Below are 23934 nucleotides of genomic sequence, written 5' to 3' on the forward strand. Positions count from 1 at the left end.
TCTTTTAAGTTTTATTGATATGAAGAGTATATAGCACAGACCAGGTGCAGTGGCTCACACCTGTAATCCTAGCACTTTGAGAGGCTAAGGCGGTTGGATCAGTTGAGGTCAGGAGTTCGAGACCAGCCTAGCCAACATGGTGAAACCCCATCTCTACTAAAAAATATATAAAAATTAGCCAGGCATGATCGCACATGCCTGTAATTCCAGCTACTCGGGAGGCTGAGACAGGAGAAGTGCTTGAACCCAGGAGGTGGAGGCTGCAGTGAGCCAACATTGTGCCATTGCACTCCAGCCTGGGCAACAGAGCAAGACTGCATCTCAAAAAAAAAAAAAAAAAAAAAAAAGAGTATGTAACACAGAGTGTACAAATATTAGCAAAACAGAAAACATTCTTTAATGTGACTTTCATATAGCCAATGATTCTCATGGTTTTTACTCATGAATGTTTCATTGATTTTTGCTGAACTCTTGTATCTGTAGCTAAACTTATCATTATAAATAACAAACAAGTACAGTTTTGACAAGAATCCTGGCTGTTATTTTCTTTGACATCAATGAGTAAGATGAAAGCAAAACAACAAAGATACTTTAGAACTTGGTTTATTTGTCAATAATGTGAGTGACTTGGATGAATTTGATAATGGTTTTTAAATACTGGGATGTTTCCTCAATCTTTGTGCTATTCACAAAGTAACAGCAACAGACATGACATGCTTTTAACTTTAATGTACAGCATTAACATTTTCTCCATCACTAGACTATCAACAAAACAATAAGTAAAGCCCAGATTTCAATAATTTCTTGAGTTCCCTGGTGTAAATGCTGTCTCTGGCAATTTCAAACTACCAATGTGACATTGAACTCAGAGTTTTAAACAGATGTACCTTAGAACAACATTATACAGTATTTCCACCATTCAGATACAACAGATGGAATGATATCAGGAGTGTAGGAAATAGTTAAATGTGAGAAAATGATTTGAAAGTGATGAGTTTTGAGTGTTTATTATCATTGTTTCCAATATAATTTTATTGAATTACAATTTTATATTATTTAATTTTTAATAATAGCTGTGTGTTATTGCCAACTAATAAAATCTCTAAACGGACTTTCTCTCAGTTCTTTAAGCTGGCTCCAGCCCACTAAAGATATTGGTGCAAGTCTCTGGATCCCTCCCCAACCCTAAATGATAGGGAAGCAGTAGCAGCATAAAGGGAGAGCAGATGCAAACATATGTTTTTTCTCTTGACTCCACTGCTCTCAACGTGCTGCTGGGGCTGTTTTGGTCTTGTAGGATGGTCCCCTGAGCTACTCAGACTGGTTGTTAGGGCTGATTACCAATGTCAACAGCCAAACCATAAACTGTGTCAAGATATGGATGTGAATTTCAGTGAAATAAATGATTTGGTTTTCTTTGTTAAATTTTATTCATCAAAATATACTTTTTTAAAAACGAAAATTTATTATTGAGAGCAATATTGTTGTTCTGAAACTCCTTTCATTTTAAAGTAAATCTTGAATGGTAAGATTTTTTTTTTCTTTCTTCTTGTGATTTTCTGGAGTTTCCAAATTTTCTACAATATATAGCTAATATTTTGGAAGTATGAAAAATAATTGAGACAAATCTTTAGTAACTTGATATTTAAATTCATTGGTACTGTCTCTTTAAGTACTAGAAGAATACATAGCACTTTTAGTAAGATAATGCTGAGGGAACAGACATTGCTCTGCTCAGTTTATTTAAAAGCCAGATGTCCAGGAATTGGATATGGCTGATTATCAATTTCTACCCAGATGGAGGGTTTTCCTTATTTTTTATTTTTGTCATTAGACAGAAAAGCACAGAGTCTCTGGCTGATTACTTTATTGCATTCAGCCATTTTAATTGGAAAGCTTTAAAAAATAAATGGAGCTTAGAAGAAGGGAAATTTATTGTATCGTGAGTGAAATGTTGATACAGGCACAAGAGAAAGAAAAAAAGAAGAAACATGTATAATTAGTGTCATGATTAAAGATTTTCAAGCTTGCTCTATGACCAATTTAATTCATATTGGAAATGGAAGTCATGCCTTCCCATGTCTGCCCTCCAAATTATGCCAAGATTTAGCAGCTTATAACAAGAAGTATTTATTTTTTCACAGTTTCTATTGGTTAGGAATTTGAGCACGGTTTACCTAAGTACCCCTGCTTCAAGTTCTCTCATAAAGCTTTCAGCCAAGGCTGTGCTATCATCTGAAGGCTTGACTGGGAGAGTTATTTCCAAGTTCTCTAACATGATTGTTGGCAGGGAGTTCCTCATGAACCATTGGACTAAAAACCTCAGTTCTTCACTAGCTTTTGGGCAGAGGCCTCCCTCAATTCCACGTCATGTGGGCCTCTCCATAAGGCAATTCGTTTTCTGGATTGTAGCATGTCCTCCACCTTGGTTTATCCATCATTTTCTGTCTTCAAGACACTTGCCAAATCTCTCACCAACTGATGGAACATTCTTCATTCTCAATAGTCACAGATTTACTCCCATTTATGCAGTTATTGACCAGGAAGCAGATTCAGGTTTATTATGAATGGGTGTTAAATTTTGTCAAATGCTTTTTCTGTATCAAATGATGTGATTACATATGAATTTTCTTCTGTAGCCTGTTGATATGTGGATAATGTAGATTATATTGATTTTTGACTATTGAACTAGCCATACATACCTGGGATAAATTCTACTTACCATGTCATATTTTTAAAAATATATTACTGGATTTGATTTGCTAATATAGTCAAAATCCTCCATATCTGTGGGTTCTGCATCCATGAATTCTATCAACTGCTGATCAAAAATATTTAGAAAAAGAACAATAAAAATAACAATACAACAATATAAATAAAAACCATTATAGTATAACAACAATTTACATAGTATTTATACTGTATTACATATTACAATCGTGAACTGTATAGCAACATTTTAGTCAATAACAGACCACATATACAATGATGATCCTATGGAAATGTAATTCTATATTTTTGCTGTACCTTTTCTATGTTTAAATATACACATACCTACCATTGTGTTACAACTGCCTATGGTATTCAGTGCAGTAACATGTTACATAAGTTTGTAGCCTAGGAGCAATAGACTAGATCACATAGCGTATGTGTGTCCTAGGCTATACCATGTAGGCTTGTGAAAGTACATGCTATGATGTTTGCACAATAACAAAATCACCAAGCACATTTCTCAGAATGTATTCCTGCTGTTAAGCAGAATATGTCTATAAAGTAATCTAGAGATTATTTAACATCTACAGGAGGATATGCCTAGATTATATGCAAATATGGTGCCATTTTATATAAGGAACTTAAGTATCTGTGGATTTGTGTATTCTCAGGATTGTGAAACCTGTAGGAGTTCAGTTCAGTCAGGGTGGTGGGAGAAATTTCAGGAAACACAAACCTTCTTGGAAGGCCAGAAGGTTTTGCAAAAGCCTTGGGAAAGAGGTTATGCCTGAAAGCAGCCTAACCCCCTTACCTTGAGCTAATAGCTAGGAGAAGATACAAAGATGTGCAAAGGAATTTATCTAAACAGCTTGTTTATTCATGTGGTCCTAAGATGGATCTTTGATCTTCCACAGGCACATGACTGCTCTCTACCTGGGGGGTCAGCAATGTTAATTACCCTCTAATGGTGTTTACTTGAGACCTTTGTCATTTAATCTCAACTAAATAAATATGAAGCCTGCTGGCTTATCGAGACCTCTGCTGACTCTGGCAGAGGACCCTGGGGCCAAGCTGACAGGCAAGCCTGTGTCAGTGTATGTTTTTCATCCGTCGCTCAGTCAGGGTCTGTGGGTCAGACCTGGCAGTTGATGCCCTGAATGAAGAACACTGTAGTGAATCATGGATTGTGACAGAACCCTTGAAAATGAAGGTAAAAAGACTATGTAGTTGGTAAGTCAGTAAGTCATTGGTGCCTGCTTGGGATGTCCAAGTTTGAGGGAATTGTTCAGGCTAGGGTTTCATCATAGGACAACAGTTACTAGCTCAACAGATAAAAGTATTGAAACAGCTGCTTAAAGCTAGTGGAGCCTAGGTTTCACAGACTCAATTAAGGGACCTAATGCAAACTGTTGTTTCCCAAAGCCTCATGGTTCCCAGTGAAAGGCACACTAGATGTAGTGCTCTGGGAACAAGTAGGGATAACTCTTAAACAACATCATGCACAAGGGCAACGGGTCCCAGTAACATCTCTAATGTTATAGGCTTTAGTTAGGGCTGCTATGGTCCCGTTATACACAGAAGAGCCTAAAAAAGGAAGGAGGAGGAACCATCACCTACCTTGCTGCTTTTTTATCCCACAGCCCATTATCACTAGGCCAAGATAACAAAGAGGAAACGGAAGTTTTGCCTGAGCCCTCTCCTTCAATAAATTGGAAAAAATACAAGGGATACACTACAGCTATGGGAGCCTGTCTTAAGCAAGTGGCATTAGAAGGAAAGCTCTTGGCCTGCCTGGCAATGCAAGATCAACAAGGTAATCGGGTACATGAATTCGTTTCTTTCAACACTTATAAAGAGCCTAGAAAAATCATTAAAGAAAGCAGAGCCACTAGCCCATTTACAATAGGATTAATTGAGGCCATAGCAAACAACTTCCATATGAGCCCATGGGACTGAGAGCCACTAAAAGTTTGTGAAATGGGGAAGTACTTTGAAAATTTAATAAAAGTACCATGCAGGTGTAGATGATAAATTTAAAATACACTTGGAGTTAGAATTTCTGGCCAGTTAATATAGCCCAGTAATTTTTGATAATCACTTAAGGTATGTAAGTTGCTAGTATTTAATTTAACCTTTTGAGGTCTGACTGACTGGGAAGTTAGTTTTTTAGTTTTGTTTTGTTTTGTTTGTTTTTCAATGTTCAGTTTCCTTTAATGACCCTCATCTCCCTGAAGGGCAGGTGCAGGCAGCGAGGCGATGACAAGAGATGTTCACTTGAAGATCTTGCCCTGATTGAAGGCTTTGCTCACATGCTGGAAGGCCCCTCCCAGGAGAAGTACTCTCGAACCAGCGTCTGGGCCTCCTCGCTGCCAGGATCCAGTTTCCTCCATGTGTATAACTTGTAGTCCACCTGCCAATCTGGACTCAGCGGAAAGACAAGCTCCTGGTCTTGGAAAACCCAGACTCCAGAAATGGAGCTGCTATTGTTGGTTCCAAAGAGGATGACACTGGCAAAGGCATTCTTCCTCAGCTTGTCCAGTCACTGGAACATTCCAGTGATGAGATTGCAGTTGGTTTGGTCAAAGTGGAAGTGGGGTGGTGTGGAGAGCAGGCAGACCTGAGCCCCACTGTACTGAGCAGCAATGAGGGCCTTGAGAGGAGAGGACATTTGTACTTCTTCCCAGTCTTCCCAGTCTTCCCCGTCTTCCAAAGAGAGGACATTTGTCCTTTTTCAGGTGCTATGATTAAACCTCTTACCTGTGTATTCCTTTGGACAGAGGCATATAAACCTAAAAGTACTGGCTCTGTTGGGGCTGCCAGTAAAATATCATCCATAAAATGAGTCTTGTAATTGGGAAATTCTTTTCTACTGGGGAGCAAAGCCCAGTTTACATGATACCGACACATGGTGGGACTGTTCAGCATTCCTTAAGGAAGCACTTTCCAATGAAATCAGTAAGCTGGCCTTTCATTATTGATAGCTGGTAATGTAAACGCAAATTTTTCTCTGTTCTGTTCTGCAAAGAGAATGGTATAAAAGCATTCTTTTAAGTCAGTAATGATAATAGGCCAATCTTGAAGAACTTCCACAGGTGAGAGGCCCCATAGGTTGAAGAGGCCCCATAGGTTGAAAATTAGCATTAATAGCCAGTAAGTCATGAGAAAGTCTCCATTTGTCAGACTTTTTGAAAATGACAAATTCCAAGGGCTGTTTGATGGTTCTATATGGCCAGTTTTTAATTGGTCCTCAACTAATTTGTGGGCTGTCTGTAATTTCTCTCCCATCAAAGGCCACTGTTCGACCCATATAGGCTCTTGAGAGAGACGCTGTTGTTTTGTTTTGTTTTTTAACCTTTTATGTTGCTACTAGAAAATTTTAAATTATGCATATGGCTTGCATTATATTCCTATTGGACAGCATGTAGCTAGAGTGTTAATGTATGACTAGGTTATATTCATTATTTGCCCCTGTTCTAGGCTTGAAGTTGAAAGCTAATGCTGTGAATGTGAAGTGACCCTCCATTCTGTTGAGAGTAGTGGCAGTGATAGTAACTGTATCTAGTTTCCAGGGGCAGCAAGGGCATCATCCAGTCTGGGTCAAGTGATATTGGCAGTCTCAGTTTTGGTATTTGCATCCAGCAGTTGCTACAGTGATGGCTTCTTGAGACCAGTTCTGGGCATAATGTTGTGTCCTGTTCCTGAAGACCCTGTAGGTGTCCAATATCCTTCTAATAAATTCCTTTTCTGCTAAGGCCCTTCATGAAGTCTCCTCTCCACCCCAGTCCACAGGATCCTTCCCTTTTTCAACATCAATAGTGAATAAGATCCAAACCACACACTGGCACTTGGCCCACACTAGTTATCTTATCGTAGGAAAGTGTCTTGTTTTCTCAGCCAGACTGTAAAATTTTGTGTGGCAGGAACCCTGTCTTTACATTATTGTTTCTTAGTATCTGTCAGACCTTGGTCACAGCATCACTGGAAAAATACTTGTTAGTTATCACTGCAGATCTTTGAAGTCGGCAAGGCGGCTATCATTATCCCTGTTTGTACAGATGAGGAAACTGTTGCTCAGTGACTGGCTTGAGGTTGTGCAGCTGGCTTGCTGCCAAATTCGGGCATAGCTCAAGCCTTCTCATTGCTTGTCTACGTCTCTTTCTTCTGTCTTAGGCCCTGCCAGATAAAATAGTGTATTAATTTCATAAAGCTGTTGTGACAGAGAACCATAGATTGGGTGGCTTAAAACAATAGACATTTATTGACTGACAGTTCTGAAAGTTATAAATCCAAAGTCAAGGTGTCCACAGGGGCATGTACTCTCTGAAACCTGTAGGAAAATCCATGCATGCTTCTTCCTAGCTTCTGATGGTTTGCTGGCAGTCTTTGGCATTCCTTGGCTTATAGCTGCATAACTCCAATTTGCCTTTGTCCTCACGTGGCATCCTCAGTTTCTGTCTTCACATGGTCGTCTTAAACGGACAATAGTCATGGTGGGTTATCCTACCCTATCACAGTATGACCTCATTTTATCTTAATTATATCTGCAATAACTGTATTTCAAAATAAGGGTACCTTCTTTGGAACTGAAAATTAGAACTTCAACATACCTTTTTTTGGAGTAGCGCAATTCAGTCTCTAACAGATGGTAACCAAAGGAGAAGCAAATACCATAGAAACTGAAGACTTTGTCTTGTTTCTAGGATTTATTCCAAGGATTACATTATAGTGAGGTAGAAGGTGGGGAAGTGTTTTCAAGTATGTATTCCTACCTACTACTTGATTTGCATATGGACTGATAGGGTTTAGTTGATGAGCATATGTTATGAGTTCAGTGAATTTCTTCTCTCATATAAGGACTAAATGGCCCCCACAAATAAGATGCCAGCCCCATCCTTTCTAGCAGGTCTTCCCAGCCATCCTGAGACAGCTTTCCCATTTAAAGCGGAAATTATGGTGTATAATTCTGATAAGTCAATAGAAGAAGTGGTTGTTGCAGTGAGCCTATAACTCTTTGCCAGAGGGGTCTTTGGGGTCTAAGGTATCAGCTGGGACCTAGATGGGAGAGCTGGTCCTATCTAGGCACAGTGAGAAGCCTAACCAATGGATGCAGCTAGCATTTAGAATATGTTTCCATTTTGCTGGTATTTCTTCTTTTCCTTTAATGAAAAGGTACATAAGTTATTAATAAAAATAAATACAGAATTTTAAAAACATTAAAAGAAAAATGGTAAAATGAGCTCTGCTCTAGTTCGAAAGAAAAGAACAACAGTAGTTTCTAGTCAGGCCCTTTGTGAGGTCCTATACAGGGATGGTAATTTGACTGGGACTCTTAAGCGGTGGTAACTGAAATCTCTAATGAAAGCCTGCTAATGACACAGAATCAAATCACTGAATAAGCCTGTCTCCAAATCCAATTTCTCTAGATGGGAAGGGCATGGGCTTTATGGTCAGCACTATACCTTAACGTGAGAACCCGGGCAAGGGACTTATAATCTCTCTGAATTTGCCCATGTATATAAGTGAGGATAATTATCTAGCAGGGCTGTAGTGCAGATTTTATGTAAACATAGTTCACAGCACATATAACAGGACTTCCATTAACTTGAAGCCTTCCTTCTCCCCATACTACAAACATATGTAATACAATCCCTGCCCACTGCCCCACAATCACCCACCCTTCTCCATCCCATTCTCTCTCTCTCTCCAAGGTTCCTATTTATAATCTAGTTGAGGAGATATATAAATAAGAAGTGACTTGCACTTAATTTTAAAAACCAGCAAGTGAAACCAATATAGTACACCACTAACTACTTAGATGCTGACAAACTTCCACACTCATTAAATCAACAGACACTGAGTGACAGACCACCCATGCCAGGCATCGTGCTAAGCACCGTGTATTCATTAGGGAACAAAACGTCTTCCCTCTCTTATGGAGTCCATTGTTTAGTGTGGAGGCAGTGAAGAAACAATAACTAGATCATTTAAAAACATAGAGTACCATGGAAGAAATGGTAAGGTGCAATGATTGAGAATAACGAGGAAAGCATGGGGAAATTTATTATACTTAATGAAGGATGGACTTTCTGAGGTGACATTTAAACTGAAACTTGAAAGATAACAAGTTAGACTGAAGAATAAGAGGAAGGGTCTTCCAAGTAGTCAAGGGGGCATATACAAAGCAGCAAGGCAGTCAGGAGCTAGAAGTGTTTGAAGCGAAGTAGAGGGGATATGGGAGACAGTGTCCACGACATACGAGGGCCATTTTGAATAAAATCCAACTTCTCACCATGACCTGGAGGCTCTACCTGATTTGGCCTCTGCTTCCCCTCACCCCGTCTCCTCCCCACTGTCCATGCCACCTATTCTTTCTGCCCCTCTTTCATGTCAGACTTGCTACCACCTCAGGCTCTGTTCCATTGTTCCCTCTCTCTGAGAGCTTTTGCCCCAGACCTTCTGATGGCTCCTGGGCCCCTGGGGTCAGTCAGGCTTCAGATTAAATGTCACCTCTGGAGAAAGATCACTAATCACCACCCCTCATTGTCCATCATCTTTCCGTGTGGTTTGCTTTCTTCCTATCCTTTATCACCGTCAAACATTCTTTTGTTTACTGTCTTGTATTGCCTATTCTTTCACACTAGAATGTAAGTTCCATGAGTTTGTTTTTCTTATTGCTGTAAATCTAGAGCCTGAAACAATATCTAGTATATATCGGAAACCCAAATGATATTGTTTGCTTAATTAACGTTGAATGAAATGAAACTAAAGAGGTAATGCAAGATAAAGAACTTACCAAACAATGAAACAAACAGGAAGAATGTGTTTTGAATGAAAACTACAGGGTGATAGTGAGAGGTGGTGGGGTAGTAGAGGTCGTAGCTACAAAATAACTTGTTCATCTCCGTTTCTCCGCTATCTTATGAGTCCCTGTGGGACTAGGACGGAGTTTTATTCATTTTTCTATAATCAGCGTCTAGTAAGGGGAGTAGCACACAGCGAGCACGCGATAGATGTTTGCAGAGTAACGGACGAATGTGTGCAGAATGATCTATTAACTTAGGCTGCAGCACAATCCAGAGACGGCGAGTAGGGACGACGACTGAGACTCTGCTGCCCAGGCAGCAATGGCTCACGGGACAGGTCCGCCGGGCAGAGGCCCTCAAGCGGAGCGCAGCAGCCAACGCGCCTGCGCATAAGAGGCTCTAGTCCTCGGGGGGTGGGACGCCGGCACCACCACTCACGCGTGCGCACTGTATTCTTCCCGCCTCCCACAAGATGGCGGAGGGCAAGTAGCAAAGGGGCGGGGTGTGGCCGCCGGAAGCCCGGCCGCTGCTGGTGGGGACCTGCGGGCTAAGGCCCGTGAGCAGCGGACCGAAGTTGGTGCGATGCTGTTCCCGGGAAGCGTTGTTGGCTGTTGGTAAGGAAGGTGAGGCAAGCAGTTGCCTTCTTGGGCCCCCGGCGCCCCCTATGTACGCCTCCCTGGGCTCGGGTCCGGTCGCCGCTTTGCCCGCTTCTGTACCACCCTCAACTCTCGGGTCCTGGAGCACCGGCGGCGGCGGGAGCTGTGTCTGGCAGGAGGGGAAGAGCGCAGGCGGCGCTCGTACTTCTGGCCACTGGGCGAGCGTCTGGCAGGTGAGTGAGGCTGCAAGCATTGACGTCTCCCCCGGCAAAGCTTCCTCGGCTTTGCCCCGCCGCTGCTCGGGACCTTACGGTGCTCGGCCCGACTCTGGCTTTCTTGTCTTCACGTCTCACCCTTTCCCCTCCCCGCATTCCCCGTTCAGGCCTCCAGTTGGCCCCCTGGCTTTGCAGGTCCTCCATTCTCACACAGTGAGTGGGGGGTCGCGACGCCCGCCATCCTCCACCTTTCCTGGCTGCTGGAGCTTCGCCCTTGAAAGCGGTGCTCCATTCGCGTTAGGTGGGTGGGTCTTCCGCCCCTCCCATTTTAGTCGTTTCCCCATCTTCCTCGTTTCTATCCTCTTGCTCCCTCTAAAAGTTGTAAACTCTCTGCCTGGGAAAATTAGCCGATAGCCCGGCATGTGGAGTTACAAAGAAAGGGCTGTTATCTAGAGGCCGGTGAATTTTGTCCACTTTGATGAGAGAATCAAGACCCCAGGAGCCTGGGATGGTTTAGGTCAGAGTTTGACTCTTTGACCCACCGAGTAGAGGAATGGTGCCTGTGTTGGCAAATGATTGTTCATCGAAATCATTGATTTTTTTCGGCCGTAGGAAATCTTTGGTCTCTGAACCTTTGAGGTGGAGGCGTGAGCTTTCTAGATCTAGTGAAAGAATTGGGAAGTGTTATGTTCGTTTTAAAAAAGACCTTATACAGTACGTGTAAGATATCACATAATGGTACTAGCAAGGATAGATGATTTATTCTTTTATTCAGTGTTAGCTTAACTTGCCCACTTGGCCACTGACGTTTTAGAATTCCATGTTGTACAAGCCCTTTGTTTCTATTTAGAAAGGACTAAAATGGAGAAAAGCTTTTTAAGTTTAAAACTTCTTAAATTGTTTGTATTCTCGATTGTTGCTACTGCTTAACACTCCTTAAGAGTACTTGATATTTTCTATGTAATTTAGGCTTGTGCCAGGCCCAGTTTTCCCTCCTTTATTAATGGAGCAAGGGTAGTGAGAATTACTGGTATAAAAAACTGTGCTGAATAACGTGGTACTTTGCCAGAGTTTTAAGTGTAAAATGTGGGATCAAAGCGGTAGTGGAGGAAGTTGCCATGGCCAATTTTTCCATCTTTCCCTGGATGGAAGGGTTGGGTAATGTATCAAGAGCCCCAAAATTGTAGAAGTGAAATTAAAAATATAAATGATAGTTTGCCCTTTGGGATTGTAAATGGGTAGACCTTTTTTATTAACATTAAATTGAGCAATGTAAGCACAAACTATGCCTGCTGTTTCAGAATTGTATGCTAAAAGTCCTTAACCTGTGGGTTATAAATAGCCTAACAGATTTGTTTACTTTTCATTCTGTCTCATAACACATAGTCTTTTTGACTCTTTGCTGTGGACTTTTGACCTTTTAATGCATTTTTAAATTTTAGTGTTAGAATTGTTCAGCTTAAAAGAAGGAGGAATATTTTTATGTTTGATTTCTTGTATGGACTAGTTCATTCCTTGCTAGCCTTCACTTTTCTAGAATCAAAGTCTGTGTGTTTTTAGAGTTGGTTGTCTCTGAATTCTCTGAATACAGTTTGAAGGGACAGTAGCTAAGTAGGGGCTGCTGAGCCCTAATGGCTCACTGCTTCTGGCAAAATGATTTGAAGCTCTGTGTCAAAAAACATCTGACCACAAACTCTCTTTAAAACCTCTCACTTTGGCAGGGTGTGGTGTCTCATGCCTGTAATTCCAGCACTTTGGAAGAGACCAAGGTGGGTGGACTGCTTGAGTCCAGGAGTTCGAGACCAGCCTAGGCAACATGGTGAAACCTCGTCTGTACAAAAACAAAAATAAGCCAGGCATGGTGGTTACATGCCTGTGATCTCAGCTACTTGGGAGGCTGAGGCAGGAGGATAGTTGAGCTCCGGATGCAGAGGTTGTAGGGAGCCAAGATTGTGCCATTGCATTCCAGTCTGGGCGACAGTGAGACCCTGTCTCAAAACAAACAAACAAAAAACCCTCTCACTGTTCCGCTCTTATGGAATTTGGTGTTTTTTTCCTTTCTCTCTTGCTTTCTCTTTATCTACATTCTTTGTCTCTCTGTTCCTCCAACCCATTACCCTAGTACTGATTTCATTTCCCTCCCTGTGTAACCAGGATCCCATGATCATCAGCTTTTACTAAGCTCATATTGATGGCCTAGAATGTTTCACTTTCTATAGACTTACCTTTCCAGTTTCCAGTCCTAAGTCTCATTAGCTTTATCAGTTTGACCCCTGAAATTCTGAGGGACATCAGAGACAACTATGTAAGGATATTGGTCAGTTTTTATGCCAGTTGGTGCTCTCTGCTGGCTCTCTAGTGTTCTGTGTTTCCTAAAGGTTTTTATAGCAAATAACTTGATCTCTTCCTTTACTGAGAAAAATCTCAACCATCTGAGGTATACTTCTACTTCACTTTTTTCATCCCAATGTCACCTCTTTATTTACTTACATCTCAGAGGAAGAAATGACCTTCCTTCTTTTCAAAAGCAACCCCTCCCTCCAGATGTGTCCATGATTATCTTTTCCCATCTTTCTTTCCCTAGAAACTGTTTTCACTTCTTCTCCACCTTCTTCAGCCTCTGCCTCTCTAGCCTACATAGATGCTTGTATTTTCTGCTAACCTGCCATATAAGCGTGTGTGCTGTTCAACTCTAGGAGAATCTTCTAAAGTTTGAGTCCACTATGCCATTGTATTTCTATTCTTTTCTTTAAAGACTCATTCTTTCATCCCAGGAAGCTGTTATAATAGGAAGAACATTGACTTTTGAGCAAGATAGAACTTTTGATCTTGGTTTTGAAGTCTTCGAAAACCACTTTAGTAGCTGTGTGGCTGTGGGTATGTTACTATTCAGATTTCATTTTGTATCTACAAAATATGTTATACTTAGCTCACAGGGTGGTAATTGAAGAAATTAACCCATGTTAAATATCCATCCAAGTATCTGGTACATTGTAGAGTTCTTACTAAACACTTCTATCCTTTGTACTCAGACTGCCTTTACCATTTCACCACTGAAACTGCTGTTTTAAAAGTTATCTGTGACCTCCTAATCATCAAATCCAATGGCGTTTCCTCTGTCATTCTTGGTTTCCTTAGACCCAGGGGTCCCCAACCCCTAGGCTGCAGACAGTATTGGTCCATGGCTTGTTTGGTGTTAGGAACTGGGCAGCACAGCAGGAGGTGAGCAGCAGGGACGCAAGCATTACTGCCTGAGCTCCAACTCCTAGCAGATCAGTAGATCAGTGGTGACATTGAATTCAGTCTAGGACTGCTGCCCTAGACCAGTTGTTAAATATATTCTCTTCTGTAGTCATAAAATGATCTAATTTCTTGGCTTTTCTGCATCATACTTCCTGATTCTCTATTTCTCAGGGAGTTTCTTCATATTTTCCTTATATCAGTTAGGCTGCAAATGGAATTTAAAAATGACAGGTAAGCTGGGCCATGATGTCTCACACCTGTAATCACAGCAGTTTTGGGAGACCAATGTGGAAAGATTGCTTGAGGACCGGAGTTCAAGGCTGCAGTAAGCTATGATTGGGCCACTGCACTTCAGTCTGGGTGACAGAGTTAGACCCCATCTCAAATAACAACAACAACGAAAAAAACCCAAGGAGATGTTTTGGTTCATGTAATTGGCAGGTACATAGACAGAACTGGCTTGAAGAGTGCTTTGTTGGCTGGGCATGGTGACTCAGAGCGCCTGTAATCCCAACACTTTGGGAGGCCGAGGCAGGTGGATCTTGAGGTCAGGAGATTGAGACCAACATGGTGAAACCACATCTCTACTAAAAATACAAAAATTAGCTGGGCATGGTGGCATGTGCCTGTAGTCCCAGCTACTATGGAGGCTGAGGCAGGAGAATCACTTGAAGCCAGGACGCAGAGGTTGCAGTGAGCTGAGGTCGTACCACTGTACTCCAGCCTGGTGACAGAGTGAGACTGTCTTAAAAAAAAAAAAGAGTGCTTTGTCATGTCATCAGGGCTGTTCTCTCAACATTGTCATCTTGTTTGGGCTTTAGGCTTCCCTTCTAATAAAAATAATTGCCACCAGTGATGTTCATGTTATAGCCCCTGCATTTATTTCCGAAGGGAGAGAGAAGGCCTCTTCTCCTAGCCTTTTCCCAAGAATCCTGAGCTCTAGTTTGATTAAACAAACAAACATAGATCAAGCTGCCAAACCTGTAGTAGTATCTTTGTCCAGAGGGTTGGAATTATCCTAAGTGGCCTCCTAGACAGTGGAGTGAATCTTATCTGAAAATAAGGACTGCAAACAATACAGGGAAGAAGGAATGAATCCTGGGGAAGTAACCAGTGTCATCAAGGTTCCATATGCTTTTCACTATGTTCTCTTGGTGGTCATATCCTTAATGATATAAACCATCATTTCTGTGTGGCTGTTTCTCCTTTATGATATAAACCATTATTTCTGTGTGGCTGTTTCTCGGTTCTGTAATTCCCCACTTCCACTTCCTCCTATGTATGTCTAATATATACTGCCATTAAGTTTAACTCATACTAAACTGAGTCAGTTTGATCTCTATTCACCAACTCTCACCTGGTGTGTTTATATGTGCTCATATGTGTTTTGTTGTTTTTGATACAGACAGAGTTTTGCTTTGTCACCCAGACTAGCATGCAGTGGCATAATCACAGCTCACTGTAGCCTAGACCTCTCAGGCTCAAGCAGTCCTCCTGTCCCAGCCCTTAGCTTCCTGAGTAGCTAGGACTGCAGGTGTGCACCACCACACCCAGCATTTTTTTTTTTTTTTTTTTTTTAAAAGAGATGGGTCTTGCTGTTTTGCTCAGGCTGGTGTCAAACTCCTGGGCCCAAGTGATCCACCTGAGATTCTCAAAGTGCTGGGATTACAGGCATGAGCCACTGTGCCCAACAGCATGTGTGTGTTTGTATTCCTCTTCCCCCTAATTTCTCTTTTCTAACTACCTCTTTCTCAACCACCCAGTCTTGAAATCTTTCAGAAATCTTGGTTCTTCTACCACTGTCAATCACTTGTCAGATCTTGAATACATCTTGTATTAGTTACGCCCCCAAGTTGTATAATACTCAGTTAACATTGATTTAAACAGTATCTCGGGCTGGGTGTGATGGCTCATGCCTGTAATCCCAGCACTTTGAGAGGCTGGGGCGGGCAGATCACTTGAGGGCAGGAGTTCAAGACCACCCTGGCTAACATAGTGAAAACCTGTCTCTACTAAAAATACAGAAATTAGCTGGGCATGGTGGCAGGTGCCTGTAATCCCAGCTACTCAGGAGGCTGAGGCAGGAGAATCACTTAAACCTGGGAGGTGGAGGTTGCGGTGAGCCAGTATTGTGCCACTGCACTCTACCCTAGGCTACAGAGTGAGACTCTGTCTCAAAAAAAAAAAGTATCTCACATAAAAAGTCCAGAAATGGAGTATTCCATGGTTAGTCAATTTAGCTATGCAATGATTTCATCAAGGATCCAGGTGCTTTCCATTTTTATGCTTAGCTATCCTTAGTGTGCTTAACTTTGGGCTCAGACTTTGCCATCTTGGTTGCAGATGGCTCTTTCTGCTCCAGGCATCACATTCTCACATAGCTACCAAAGACAGGTGGAAGTTTATCCTCTCATGTCTTAATTAGGCAGCTAAACCTCTCACAGAAGCCCTCTTTCAGATGTCCATCCTGACGTGTCCTCGCCTTAGTTGCAAGGAGGCTGGGAAAATGAATATGTGGCATTTCAGTCTTGGAAGAGGGTAGGCAAATGGCTGATTAGAAGGTAACAGATAGTGTCAGTGATAGTATTGTATGGAGAAAATTAAATAAGAATTTTCAGATAATAGTGGTAAATTAAAAACACTGTTTAAACCAAGAGTTAATATAAGCCATACATAGGATTTTGGTGGGTTTTTTTTTTCTTTTTTTTGAGACAGTCTCGATCTCAGCTCAGTGTAACCTCCACCTCCTGGGTTCAGCGATTCTCCTGCCTCAACCTCTTGAGTAGCTGGAATTACAGGCACCTGCCACCACACCCAGCTAATTTTTGTATTTTTAGTAGAGACAGGGTTTCGCCATGTTGGCCAGGCTGGTCTCGAACTCCTGATCTTAAGTGCTCTGCCTGCCTCAGCCTCCCAAAGTACTGGGATTACAGGCGTGAGCCACCGCCCCCAGCCTATGCATAGGATTTTAGCTGAACATTTAGATATTCATAGGTGACTGGTTAAAAATGAATTATTATGTAAAATTAGAATATTTCAGTGGTGTATTCCAGTTTGAGACTGCGTTAAGTACATTTAAGCGTATCTGTTAGAGCTACTGTGAGAAACAGATGTATATAACAACTATTGAAATAGAGTTGTGGTTCCCCTTGGGGATGGGAGATGTTTGGAAGTACTATATGGGGACATTTTTGGTTGTCACAGTGACTGTGAGGTAAGGCCAAATACACTAAGTGTCCTGTGATGTTTGGAATGGTCCCACAAAACAGAATTGTCCCTTCAAAAATACCAGTAGTGCCCCTGCATGTGAATACACTGAAATGAGCAAATGCTTTGCCTTTTGAAAGAATTCAGAGACTCATCTGTATTCTTATATTGCAAGTGACCAAACAGAAAACTGGCTTAAAGAAAAAAGGGACTGAGCAGATCTTGTAGTTAAACTTCAGCTAAGATCTTATAGTTAAACTTCATCCAGTGGCTCACATGGAAACATCAAGGACTTAATTTCTCTGATTCATTCTGCTCCGTCATTCCCCATGATTTGGTTTAATTCTTGGGCTAGCTTATCTTATGGTAGCAAATTACTGTAGTACTTTGAGACTTTGTATCCTCGTTTCACATATAGCAAAATGAAAAATATTTTGTGTTTGACTTTACAAGTATTTATTTAGTGTCACTACTTTTGAAACCTTCCCTAAACATCTACCCCCTAAAAAATTTATTACCTCCTCTATCATGCTTCAACTTTACAATCTATGTGCCTCTATTATATATCACACTCCATATTATTTTTCTGTCCCATGCATTACTCTGCCTTGTCTTAATTATTATATTCTTAATGTCTAAACGTCTGGAATACTGTCTGGCATAGTAGTGTACAATAACTGTTTATGGAAAGAATTAGTGAATGATTTTGTGCCTAATACAGAAAGGAAGAAACAGGTATATATAACAACTATTGAAATAGAGTTGTGGTTCCCCTTGCGGTTGGAAGAGGTTTGAAAATTTAAGAACGCCTCATTCCTTCATCAGTTGTTTTTGAATCCTGAATTATGTACATTGTACTCCAACACTAAAGATTATGTGATGCTCTTGCGATTATTATAATAGAGTATGAATTCATTTGAAAGCATTACTGAATTCTACTTGTGTTTTTGTCATTTTCTCAACAAAACCAAAAACAATTCTTAATTCAACAAATATTTTTGAGGGCCTGCTGTGGGCAGATAGTGTGGCAACATTGGGAACAAAACAGAGTCTCTGTTGTCTGAGCTTAAATTTTAGTGGGGGACATAATAAATATATATGTACACATTCACACACAAATAACATGAGATAGTATAAAGGCCTTGAAATAGAATAAAATAGGTTCAGGGGACAGGGGATACTAATTTAATTTGGTAAGGGAAGGGCTTTTTGAGAAGCCCTTTGTGCTAAGAGACCTGAGGGTTTGTGAGTGAGGTGGCCTGTACCGTTCTTGTTAAGATGTGAAATAGAATAAAATGAGGTACCCATCATTTTTGGTTCTGGAAAGGTTTGTGTATAATTGGAATGAATTCTTCCCTAAATAATTGTTATAACATGTCAGAGAAACCGTATGGGCTGGGAGTTTTCTTTGTGGAAAGGTTTTTTTAAAATTGGTATTTAATATTTGTACATATTTATAGGGTACATGTGATGTTTTGATAAGTGCATAAAATATGTAATGATCAAGTCAGGGTATTTAGAGTACCCGTCACCTTGAGCTTTTGTCATTTCTTTGTGTTAGGAGGAAAGATTTTTAATTATTAATTCAATGTATTAAGTCTATTCAAGTTTTCTATCTTGTCAATATTTTTGTAATTTTTTCCCTAAGAATTTTTTTGTCTAAAATTTTAAATTTACTAGCATGAAATTGTCTGTAACAAATATTCTGTGGTCCTTTTAATGGGTGCAGGAAAAGATTCCCTTTTCATATCTGACGTAGATTATTTGTATCTTTTCCTTTTCCTTTATTAGTTTCACCAGAGATTAGTAGTCTTTCCAAATAACCATATTTTGAATTTTGCTAGTCTGTTGTATGTTTATTTTCTATTGCGTTAATTTCTGCTCCTTATTTCCTTCCCTTCTACCTTTTGGGGGGTTCTTTTGTGAAGTTCTTTAATTTTCAGCATTTCTTCTTTTTAAATATATTCATAAAGTTTAACATTTTCCTCTAAGCACCATTTTAGCTAGCTCTATTACTAGTTTTGATATGTAGTTTTTTTTGACACATAATATTTTTATAATTCACTTAAAATGTTTTCAGGTTTTTATTATGATTTATACTTTGACTTTTGTACTATTTCAAAGTATTATATTTTTATTTCTAAAGATATGGAGATTTTCTAGTTATTTTATTTGTTTTTAGTTTTTAAAATTACAGTGTTATCTAAGAACATACTCTGTTTTAAAGGCCTGTTATTTCAGACTTAAAATTTGAGATCTGTATATGGCCCAGTATATTGTCTTTTTTTCCCCTCTCCTGTTATTGAGTTCAGTTCTCTGTATTTTTTTCATTAGGTAGTATTTGTTAATCCTGCATTTCAAATCTTAAGTATCATAGATGATCTTTTGTTTGCTCATCAGTTACTAAAAGGGTATGTTAAGATACTCCGTTATGATTGTGGATTTGAGTATTTCCCATGTAGTTCTCTAATCTTATATATTTAAGGCTATGGTATTAGATGCATAGAAATGTGTAATAGCTATGTCTTCTCAGTGACTTACATTTTCAAGTTTTCCTCTTTTATTCTGGTAGTACTTTTACGTTAAAGTCTAGTTTGGGATTAATATAACAACACTAGCTTTCTCTTTATTATTGTTTGATCTTTTACTAGTCTTTCTAGAAATTGTTATCTATCTTATAAAGTCTAATGTTAATCAATACCGTCATCCTCTTCCCAGTTGATGCACTTTAATTCTACTTACTTGCAGCCCTACTCATATAATTTTTGTTTGATTGTTTGTTTGTTTGTTTGTTTGTTTTTGTTGTGGTGGTGGTTTTGAGACAGGGTCTTGCTCTGTTGCCCAGGCTGGAGTGCAGTAGTGCGATCTTGGTTCACTGTAGCCTCCGCCTCCTGAGTTCAAGCAATTCTCATGCTTCAGCCTCCCAAATAGCTAGGATTGTAGGCATGTGCCACCATGTCTGGCTGATTTTTGTGTGTGTGTATTTTGAGTAGATACAGGATTTCACCAGTTTGGCCAGGCAGGTCTTGAAGTCCCAGCCTCAAGTGATCTGCCTGCCTTGGCCTCTGAAAGTTCTGGGATTACAGGTGTAAGCAACTGTGTCCAGCCCCCACTCATATAGTTTCGTTATACATTTTAATTCATTCTTATTTTTTCTCTTTCTTCCTCATTATTGTTATTGTTTTATACTGCCAATATTTTATTTACGTTAACATGTGTCTTTACCATGTTTTTACTTTCCCTGTGATCTTGCACTTACGATTGCTTTCTTTGATCTTGAAGGATCTGAAACACACCCTTCAGAATTTCCTTTAGTCTGCTTGAAAATGTCTTTATTTTACCTCATTCTTTTTTTTTTTTTTTTCTTTTTGAGACGGAGTTTCGCTCTTGTTACCCAGGCTGGAGTGCAATGGCGCGATCTCGGCTCACCGCAACCTCCGCCTCCTGGGTTCAGGCAATTCTCCTGCCTCAGCCTCCTGAGTAGCTGGGATTACAGGCGTGCGCCACCATGCCCAGCTAATTTTTTTTGTATTTTTAGTAGAGACGGGGTTTCACCATGTTGACCAGGATGGTCTCGATCTCTTGACCTCGTGATCCACCCGCCTCGGCCTCCCAAAGTGCTGGGATTACAGGCGTGAGCCACCGCGCCCGGCCCTTTACCTCATTCTTAAAGGATATTTTTGCTAGGTACAGAATTCTAGGTTAGCAGTTACTCTATTTTAGCACGTTTTATGTTGGTGGTCACTTTACTTCAGCACATTTCATTGTTGAGACCTCTACTCTTTCTGTATCACCTTTTAAGATAATGTGATTTTGTTTGGCTACTTTTAAGATTTTTATCTTTGGCTTTGGCTTTCTGTTTTACTATGCCGTGATTAGGCATTGGATTCTTTGGGCTGTGTGAATATATGGATTGGTGTCCTATCAGTCCTGGAAATTTCTTAGCCATTATTTTTTTTAAATATTGTCTTTGGGGCTCTAGTTTAATATGTTAGACCTTCTTATCCTGTCTCTTGCTTTTTTTTTCTGTTTTTTGTTTGTTTTGGGGGTTTTGTTTCTTTGATTGGTTGTTTTTTTTGCTTCCTTTTGACCCCAAGGCATTTTTCAGGATGTTGTTTCAGAACTGTCTTCAAAGTTCACATTTTTTTCACCTGTGCCTCATCTGTTATTAACTCATCTAGTAAATACCTAATTTAGGTTATTTTATTTTTTAGCATAGAATTTTTATTTGGTTCTTTTTAAAGCTGTATCACTTTTTATGGTTTTCAGTTTTAAACAAAAGTATTTAAGTGTGGCCTTTATCCCCTTGAATGTAACAAGCATAGTTATTTTTCAGTTAGTGTCTGATAAATCTGATGCTGGGAACTCGTTATGAAGCTGATTCAGTTGTCTGTTGTAGAAATAAATTGATATATATAATATAAGATGACGTTAATCTTTTTCTAAAGCTTTTCATTTGCTATCACCAAGGGCCTGGGGGTGTGAAAACATCTTGATCAAATTTCAAATCTTGAACTTTCTTGGGCCACCCATATGACTTGAAACTGACTTCATTCAGTCCACGGTTTCCTTCTGGTTTCTTCTTTGCTTGTAGGGTGCAGCCCTTTAGAGTCTCAGCCCAAGCCAAGGCTGTTTTCACTACAGCCTTCACTCTTAGTGGGTCTCAGACTCTGGCTTTGGTTCCCTGTTCCTGCAACGCAGGCAACAAACAACAAAGCTCTTAAATGCTTCTTCTTTGTTGGCAAACTCACAAAAGGCAAAAGCTGAGGTCGCTTTTCTGGGTTCCTGACTTCTAGTGGATTTGAGCTTGTTATTCTTTCCTCATTATTTTGGTGGTTATTTGGTGCCTTTAAAATGATTTTAATATCTTATGTAGCTTTTTAAATTGTCTTCGTGAGGATACTTGGTCTGAATAACCTGGTCTGCTGTTGCTACGAGTGGATGTCCAAATTTCCTTGACTAACTTGTTCAAGGAAGACTTGACATTTCTACATTAGTCATTCCTTTGTATTAGGGCTGTTTTGATGGTGCAGATGAGATACCTGGAAGAGGCAGACTTTAAGCTATGATTGCCTTTTAATTATTTAAAAATTAGTTAGGTTAATTCCTAGTACTTTGCAAAGCCCTAAGGGAAGGAGGCAAAGGATATTTTGTTTGACTGGAGAAGCAAAAAATACTTGTATGTGAGTAGTGCCTTAGGGTAGGAATTATGTAAGCAAACAGAACGTAATGAACATTTTTGAAGTGCGGCTGTATGGAGGTGGGAGAATGTACTGAGCTGAGGAGGGACTGCAGACAGATTTTTCTTTTAGTATTTTTTTTGGAAGTGGGGTTCATTTTCTTTCCTTCCTCCCTCCCTTCCTTTCTTCCTTCCTTCCTCCCTCCCTTCCTCCCTCCCTGTCTTTCTTTCTTTGAAACCGAGTCTCACTCTGTTGCCCAGGCTGGAGTGCAGTGGCACTGTCCTGGCTCACTGCAATCTCTGCCTCCTAGGTTCAAGCAATTCCCCTGCCTCAGCCTCCCAAGTAGCTGGGATTATGGGTGTGCACCACCACGCCCCGCTAATGTGTTTTTTATTTTTAGTAGAGGTGGGGTTCCACTATGTTGGCCAGGCTGATCTCAAACTCCTGATCTCAAATGATTCACGCACCTTGGCTTTCCAAAGTGCTTGGATTACAGGTGTGAGCCATTGCAGGCAGCCTCATTTTCAATAATAATTTTTTTTTTTTTTGAGACAGCATTTCACTTTGTTGCCCAGGCTTGGCTTGATCTCCACTCACTGCAACCTCTGCCTCTTGGGTTCAAGCGATTCTCCTGCCTCAGCCTCCTAAGTATAGCTGGGACTACAGGTGCATGCCACCACATCTGGCTAATTTTTATATTTTTAGCAGAGATGAGGTTTCACTATGTTTGCCAGGCAGATCGAATTCCTGAATCTCAGGTGATCCACCCACATTAGCCTTCCAAAGTTCTGGGATTACAGGTGGGAGCCACTGTGTCTGGCCAGTTTTCAATAATAATTCTGACAACTCTCTATATGCCATGTAGGTGTCATGATTTTTATTTTTTATTTAATTTAAACTTTTTTTACATCTCAGGGACAAAATATGATTTAAAAAATCTTACCTACATCTATTTAAAATGTAGGTACAATTTGCATTTGAATTCTGAGATTAAATATGGAAGCCAAACAGATAGGTTAGAAATTCTACTAGGCAAACTAAGTTATAGTAGTCTACATAAATTGGCATTCTTCTGTGATGGAGGAGTGTTAAAAATTTAGTACAAAATACCAATATATTTTTCCTTTATAGATACTTAATTTGATGTTAGTCACAGCCATTAATATGAAATGCCATCCATTTCTTTGTGATTAAATTGATGTGTCTATAAAGAGCAAAACCATATCTCTTGTATGAAAACCTAGAATTCTTGTTTATTTACTGTTTACTTGATTCTTTTTTCTTTTTGCCAGAAGAAAATACTAAGTTGAAGATTCCTGTTATAGTTCCTTCTCTTCCCTGCTATGTTAGATTTAAATAACTTTTTGTTTAGACTTCTTACTTGCCTTTAAAAAATAAGGATAAAATGAGGTGGACAGAGAATTTTAGAACTGGAAGAGACCCTAAATATCATTAAGTCTCTCACGTGCCCTCCTATCCTACCATCTCACGTTTTAAATATGCAAAAACAGAGGCACAAGGAAGATGGGTGACTTGACTTGCCTAAAAATATGAGAGAATTTCTCTCCATTAGCTTTTATATTCTCGGTGAAGTAGGTCTTCAGCAAAGAGTGGCATAGGTAAAAAATAGTTCTGTTACAGATTTCAGGAGACAAAATAAGACATGAAGAACTTAACTCGGGGTGCAGGAAGACAAACTTTCCAGGAAACATAGTAGCCCTGCTAGGCAGTGTTGGGATATCCTTTGATGTTTGTAGTTGTGAATTTAAAGTGAAACCAGCTAGCCTTGTTACCTGATTTCCCCCCTTTCCTCTATAATAACCTGCTTTGGTTCAGGCACATAAAAGTGGAATGGATCAGTTCAGCTAGAATTGGGATTTTGCCGGGTAATAGAAGGAGGGGAGAGAAGAGTAAGGGGTTTGAGAGTTTGAAAGAGAGTGGCTATTGTTGGGTCTAAAGAGGATAGTAAAGATGAAAG

The 23934-nt window shown here is 40.1% G+C and overlaps 1 protein-coding gene across 5 annotated transcripts in view; it reads left to right on the top strand.

Annotated features, from left to right (window-relative positions):
* The first annotated feature begins 10042 nt into the window (after window positions 1–10042).
* The window catches only part of APC (APC regulator of WNT signaling pathway), a 147348-nt gene continuing 133456 nt past the window's right edge, over window positions 10043–23934 (top strand). For 2 of the 5 annotated variants that reach the window (XM_012470101.3, XM_012470106.2), the window contains exon 1: window positions 10043–10344. In XM_012470101.3, the coding sequence (XP_012325524.2) occupies window positions 10180–10344 (165 nt within the window). In that variant the 5' untranslated portion in view covers window positions 10043–10179. The remainder of the gene's footprint in view (window positions 10345–23934) is intronic. The other 3 variants (XM_064376219.1, XM_012470105.3, XM_012470103.3) reach the window with 3 other exon arrangements.

The sequence above is a fragment of the Aotus nancymaae genome, unplaced genomic scaffold (assembly GCF_030222135.1).
Source record: "Aotus nancymaae isolate 86718 unplaced genomic scaffold, 86718_ANA_hifiasm-v0.15.2.pri h1tg000014l, whole genome shotgun sequence".
Taxonomy (NCBI): domain Eukaryota; kingdom Metazoa; phylum Chordata; class Mammalia; order Primates; family Aotidae; genus Aotus; species Aotus nancymaae.